Genomic DNA, 6516 nt, shown 5'->3' on the forward strand with positions numbered 1-6516 from the left:
CTACTGCAAGCCTAGCTTTGACATTTGACTCCCTCTCCCCACAATCTCAGGAAGGTTCTCGTCCTGCAGCCATGGCAGATTTGATCTCAACTGCCTGCAGTAGCAGGCTGAAAACCTGACTTGAAGCTATAAATGACTTTAGAGAATCAAGGGATTACCCACATAAAAACCATGAGACTCAGTTTTACCTTAGATGATTTCCCCTGCTAGGGAAGTCTGTCCCTCCTGTGCCCAGGTTGAATCTGACCACAGATGATACTAGGGAGGTGCTCTCTCTACTAATGCAAACTATGATGTAACTCAGAAGATGCTTTGAAAAGGGGTTTTTATCTACCTTGAAGCTAGACCTTACCAAGGAAGGTCTTTAGGTGTGCTGAACCTAGGGTTGACTTCACACACCCTTTCCCAAGAGAAGGCAGTACCTTGGCCATGGGCAAGCTTTGGCTTCAGGTGCTCTTCAGGGAAGGTATGTATGCTGGACAGAGGACAGCTTTGACCATGGATGATCTCAACAGATGGCAGTGCAGTGGCCTGGGTCTAGATCCCCACAAGGGAAGCACTCAGCTTGCATCAAGGCCCCGTTTAACCTTAGTTAGCTGTGAGGAAGGTATTATACCTGTCCTGAGGTTAGTGTAGAGCTCGGATAATCCCAGGGGCTGGTTCCAGTTTTCACAGAGGGCAGATATAACCTTGGGTAACTCAAGTGTAAGGCAAATTTAACCACAGCTCACCTGCTGAGGAGAGTTTGCAGGCTAGCCAGAGGGTAGCTTTGGCTGCAGATGACCAAAGTAGAGAGCAGATGACCTCCCCTGCCCCAACCCACCGTGGGTAGAATTGTCCTGAAGGCTGTGTACCTGCCATGGGGCTCCATTTGCCTTCAGGTGCTTTCCCCCCCAGAGTAGGGTATCAGACTGAATAGAAGCTAGATTTGACCTCAGATCACCCATGGAAGGCTCTCAGCTCACACCAAAGGCAGATTTTACATTAGGGGCTCCTATACATGCTCAGGGAGCCTGCTCTGACATGCTGTAATTCCAGTGTGTCGGAGCAGACTCGATTAATCAAGTCTGCTGGATCCTGAAAACTAATGTGCTCTAGCAGCCTCCAGCATCATGTGTATCAGCATCTCCACGCTGACAAATGGCAGTGGGGCACTTTGAACTAAAACTGGTCAAATGAGCTTTAGTTTAATGTGCCCCGCTGTCATTTTTAAGTGGGGCATATTTTAAGTTGCTGATAGACATGATGCTCTGAGTGTTTTTAATTAGTGTGGCTCTTGGAGGTGTGGTAATTAAAGTGTCCCCCTGCCAATCCTCTTGGAGCACATGTATAAATGCCCCAGGTTTCCACCCCTGCCTTAGGCCCTAAATCTAAACCTAGATTTGATCTCAAATGCCTTCCCCAGGAAAGGGTCTTAACCCATATGGAGAACACATAGGAACTCAGTTGCTCCCTGGGGATGGCAGTATGCCAGCCAGGGAGTGAGATATGATCTCAGTTGCCCCACAGGGCCTGGCAGTCATGTGGTGCATACGTGCTGTACATCAGGGACAGATACCACAGCAGTTATGGTGACAGGTGATGTTTATTGATCAACACAGAAGTGCATTCATGACAAAGTCACATGCAAAATACTTAATGTAATTGTTAATGGTTAACAGGGCAGAGCTGGCTTCTCTTGCTCCGTGCCTTCAGGAGGTGTGGGCCAATTGGCACAGGCTCTCCTGGGCACCTGTTCCTTTAAGAGTCCCCCTCCAGGTCCTCAATGCTCCTGCGCCCAAAGTCCATCCAGCCAGGGTAGTCACGGTCATGCAGAGCATCATCCTCATGCCAGTAGTTCTCCTGATTGGCCAGCTCTGTTGGGAGGAAGCAGGGAATAAGATTAATCCCTTTCCAAGGCCAGCTAGGTTTTACTCCCCAGCAAGCAATAAGGAGACTTCATGGAAGAACCAGCAGCCAAAGGCAATGCATCTGCCATGGAGCTAGATTTGACCTCAGGTGCTTCCTCCAGGGAAGGGTCCCAGTTGGCAGGGAACCAGCATTGAGGGCTCTGCAGAGGGGGATCAGTTCCTCCTGACTTGGGCTGACTTCATCTCACCTAACCCCAAGGAGGCAGCCTGCTTCCATTCTGCCTCTGAGACCCTCTCCTCCCCCCACTTTCCTAACACTCACCCAGTTAGATCCAATTCTTTTATTCTACCTCTCCCTGCCCCAAATAGCAGTAAGTCTTGTGTTACCATCCTCTCCACCGCCCAAATCCCCAGAGAGGAGGATGGAGTGACCCTTGGTAGCTATTTAGCATATGGCATCAGGTAACCCTGAGAAAGCATTGGCTGCAATTTCAAGAGGTGGATTCTGGGTGCCACAGTGAATGCATGGGGCCAGCTCACAAGAGCCAAACAGGGATAGTGCCTACCTCTGTAGATGTGAGGCAGGAATTCAGAGATGAACTGCTTCTGGTCCTGAGACAGGGATGCCAACCAGTCTCTCCTGACAAGCTTGGCATGTGCTGGGCTGCTCCTATGGGGCATCCCATTGGTGTCTGGTGCGCTTCCCAGCTGGCGGGCATCAGATGTGGCCCTGGAGAGGCAGACGGTCACCAGGATGGCAAGCAGCAAGCCTGCGTACACCTTCCCCTTCATGGCTGCAAGAGAGCAGGGGAGAGCTGGGAAGAGAAGGACTGGTTATCCCATACCTCCTGCCCATGGCAGGGGACTGGACTTGATGAGCTTACAGGTCCCTTCCGGTCCTTGTTTCTATGATATGGTGCCATACCCCACTCAGGACTGGGCTCCAGGATGGGAGAGAGGGTCCAGCAGCTGCCTGAGTGCCCTGGAACTCAACCAGCCCAGAGTTGGGTTCAGCTGGAGGCTGCCCCAAGAGTAACAGCTATTCTCTTTTCACCAGTGCAGTCAAGTGGTAGGCAGAGCTGAATTCAGGAATGGCTCTTCTTTGTGCTAAAGAGCCCAGGATCTGCTGTGGCAACCGGCAGGGCTTGTCTCCTCTGTGGACTGGCACAGCTGGAGGGCTGTAATGCATGCCCCACTAGAGGGTCACAGGCTTATAGCAAGAGGTGGCCACTGTGCACAGACCAGCTGATGCTGCCCCTCCTCATTTACAGCATAGGGAAAGAAGTGTTTCCCTTACCTGGAATTTGCTCCTCAGCTCACTCTGTGCCCCACCTCCCCAGCCTGGTCCTGCTGCACCCTGCACCCACTTCCCCTCCCCCCAACATGTAATTAAATACTATTATTTGCTGTAGAAATTTAATAATGGGCAAATGGAATAATTCCCCTTTTAACCTCAGTATGTGATTCTGATGCTGCAAAGAGGATTTTCATTGTTTCACTCTCTGCTAGACCTTGGATATCTTAGGTTCTGGTTTGGAATGGGAATCCTTTGCTGTGACCTTTACACATATGACCACATTTTTGCCTGAATGAATGTGTGTGCAGGTGAGAGAAGACAGAGCCAACATAAAGAGGACTGAAGAAAACTGATGGGATATGATTGCTTCCTTTCCAGTGCAAGTTTCCAGTAGGACCTTCTAAATGATCATCTGTGTTATTCATTTCTGCAACTGTCCATCATACATGGGTTGCACATACTATTCTAGTATGATAATTATCTTACGTCTGGCAATGCTGCACTGCTCTGCCACATGAAAGGCTAGCGTGGAGACAGAAGAGGGATCAGGCAGGGTGGCTTGAATTGAGGAAAAGAGGCTTATTAGGCTGATGGGCAGGGAAGAACCCAACAGGGGATATATTTAGTGAGAGTGGCATCACTTGGGCCATTTCAACTTAGACTGGACTAAGGAGCCCAACTCTGATACCTAGAGAATGGGCTGGCAGACACCCTTGCTAGACAGGTCCAGATGCCAAACCTGTGACTGCTTGGTGCTGAGCTGGCCAACCCACCTTTAGAAGATATGGAGGGGTTTAAACTCCATCTTGCTACACAGGGAAGTCAGAGCTCAGCTTAGCTACTCTCTTTGCCCCATCACACCCCTTTTACTCCTTGCTTGGTCCAGCCAGAGACGCAGGGCAATGTACAGGTAAAGAGAAGCCTACTGAGGCACATGTGGCTCAAAGGGGCTGGTATCCTAAAGGGGCCAGAGCTAAAAGAGAAACCACCAGCAAAGAAGCAGACATGCCCAGCTGTCCCCACACTTCACAAGCAAGCACCTCCACCCCATCACTGGCCTCCCATGGCATGCAGCGCTATTCTCACCTGCTGGAGTCCTGCGTCTGCAATCAGCTGAGGGCCTCTGTGTTCAGCTTCTGGGCTGTATTTTCACCTCTGTAGCTGCAGGTGCCAAGACCCCGTATTTTTAAAGGTAGTGCACATGGGTAGGCTCCTCCCCCTGGGAAAAGGCTCTCGCCTATCACTCCATCCTGATCTACCAAGTCACGCCTCCAACATTGTACGCCTTGGCTTGTGCAGCTCATTTGTCCTTTCTGAACATCCCTTCCTCTTGTAGCCTGGTCCTTAGGCGGGGTCGTCATTACTTACAGCAGAATAGACCTTAGAGGCCCTAAGTCCCCTTGAAGACTGCACTGCACTGCAGGTAACCCTGCAAGAGAGTCTTGGAACAGGCAAAACTGACAAAAAGCAGTGGGAGGAAAACTCAGACACAGGGGGACTATTTGATGTCCTCACGATATCGCGGTGTAGACCGCCAGTCTCTATGGGTTGCCAGCGGATGGCGGCCAGCGGTGAACGTGCACCCCGCACCCCCAATCTGAGACACAGGGGGATGCTTAGGCTCTCAGTGTCAGAGAGAAGAGAACCCAGATGTAAAGGTTAGTACAAAGGCTCACTCTGCTGGTACTGAGCCCCATTGTGTCAATGTTAGAGGTAATTAAGTCATCTCTGACAGCACTGAGGGAAAACCAGTGGGCTAAATGACAACCGCTGCCTCAGCAAGAGGCTAAAAGCAGGAGACTGGGATGATAGCAGCCTGATTCCTGAAGCCTTGCTTTAGTTATAAAGCATGCACACGAGCCTTGAAACCTGGCTCACTTGCAGTGACCTCCCGTTGTCATAGGTGAGTTGTAACCCAGAATCTGAAAACTCCCTGCAACTTCAGCTGGATTCTTCTTCCATTTCCCCACTAAAAACTGGCCTGTTTTGCTGTGTGCAGTTAACTTGCCTCAGGCCCTACCCCAAAGGTGGCTATATTTCAGTGCTGCATGCAGAGTCACTTGCAAGCAGGAATCCCACAGGCCACCAATGAAATGCAACCACCTCTGAGGGGGTGAAATACAGAAGCTGGATAGGAACAGGGAGTGATGAAGAGCAATGGTGGGGAGCAAACTGGGTCTGTGCCCTGCAGTGAGAGGGGCCCAGCTGCTGCAGAAAGATGCTATGGACCTCTCAGACCCACAGTTTCTGGGGGCAGCTGATCTCTAATGGGACACAGCCGCCAGGAGAGAAGGAGAAGCCTATGAACAATGATAACAGAAACACAAGGATCCAGGAATGTGGGTTGTAGCAGGGGGAGTGGAGCCAAACCCACTGGTCCCCATCTCTAGATGGCTGAAGCTGATAAAGCTCTGGCCCTAAGGACAAGTGCAGTGATGGTAGCACAGGGACAGGATAAGCTTGGATACAGCTGCACACAGCAGGAGCCTGAGAGCAGGATTGTGGGTGGGCTGCAGGTTGAGATGCCCTCTCAGACCATGGATGAGTGTTTAGTTTGTGAAGATGAAAATAGCAGGCAGCACATGCAACCTTTTCCTCCCTTCCCTCCCCCAGGAAGCCCTTTGATGTTCCTGTACTGCCTGCAACCGCTGCCAGCATTCCCAGGGGCTCTTCATGACATTCCCCAGGCAGAGAGGTGAGGGCATGCTCCCAGAAATAGGGGCAGTTATGCCAGGGCAGAGCAAAATGTGTTCCAGTGCCATGTGACACTTGTGTGGGGGCATGTTTTCCTGCCAAGAACAGGAATAGAAGAGATGTGAGGGCTCAGAGGGAGTGTTTGGCCAGAGGCGGGTGGGGGCTGGAAAAAGCATAACTCCATCTCCATCCCGCATGTTCTCCTGTCTTGGCTGTTCTGTGGCCTGAAGACAACTAATAGGGTTGTGTACCCACAAGGCCCGCTCCCTGCCTTACTTCAGGCCTGAGGGCACTGCCTGGGACAGCGGCAGTGAGTTTCAGTGGTGCCTGAGCTCTGGAAAATGCTCAGTGGGAGGTAGGTGTGGTTCAAGTGTCCACCCACTGATCAAATGAGGTGCACGGAGTTGAACTGGAAAAATTTTGCCACTTCTAGGGCCTTTCCAATATGGCAGTATTTTGTACCTAAATCCATTGTTTGCAGCTGCTGAGATGGGGGTCTGCCCTGTTGCTAAACCCGGGGGGGGGGGCTGGGCTTGGGGCTGGCTGTGACACTAAGCCTTTTTCCCTTGCATCTCATTCTGGGCTTCCTGTCTCTCGCCAGGACAGAGTGGAGCATTGGGGGAAAAAGGTCGCATTGGAGGGAAGAGGTTATCCATGTTTTTCCCCTCATAATGA

General features: G+C 51.2%; 1 protein-coding gene across 2 annotated transcripts; it reads right to left on the reverse strand.

Moving 5' to 3' along the window:
- Positions 1-1537: 1537 nt before the first annotated feature.
- On the reverse strand, positions 1538-4367 carry LOC109290034 (gastrin/cholecystokinin-like peptide). 2 transcript variants are annotated; one of them, XM_019506406.1, is made up of 3 exons: positions 4234-4367; positions 2417-2644; positions 1538-1856 (listed from the first exon to the last, which is right to left on the reverse strand). In XM_019506406.1, exons 2-3 carry the CDS (start codon positions 2640-2642, stop codon positions 1741-1743), a joined length of 342 nt encoding a protein of 113 aa, XP_019361951.1. In that variant the 5' UTR covers positions 2643-2644; positions 4234-4367; the 3' UTR covers positions 1538-1740. The 2 variants fall into 2 exon arrangements, with proteins under 2 accessions (XP_019361951.1, XP_019361959.1); XM_019506414.1 differs by having other exon boundaries at positions 2417-2665.
- Positions 4368-6516: the final 2149 nt, after the last annotated feature.

The sequence above is a fragment of the Gavialis gangeticus genome, unplaced genomic scaffold, assembly GCF_001723915.1.
Source record: "Gavialis gangeticus isolate Ggan-Ray unplaced genomic scaffold, GavGan_comp1, whole genome shotgun sequence".
In the NCBI taxonomy this organism is placed as follows: Eukaryota; Metazoa; Chordata; order Crocodylia; family Gavialidae; genus Gavialis; species Gavialis gangeticus.

Coding starts and splice junctions, on each gene's coding strand:
- LOC109290034 (XM_019506406.1), bottom strand. CDS start 2,642: ATGAAGGGGAAGGTGTACGCAGGCTTGCTGCTTGCCATCCTGGTGACC. Junction 1,857..2,416: donor CCTGCCTCACATCTACAGAG/GTAGGCACTATC, acceptor TCCTCCCAACAG/AGCTGGCCAATCAGGAGAAC.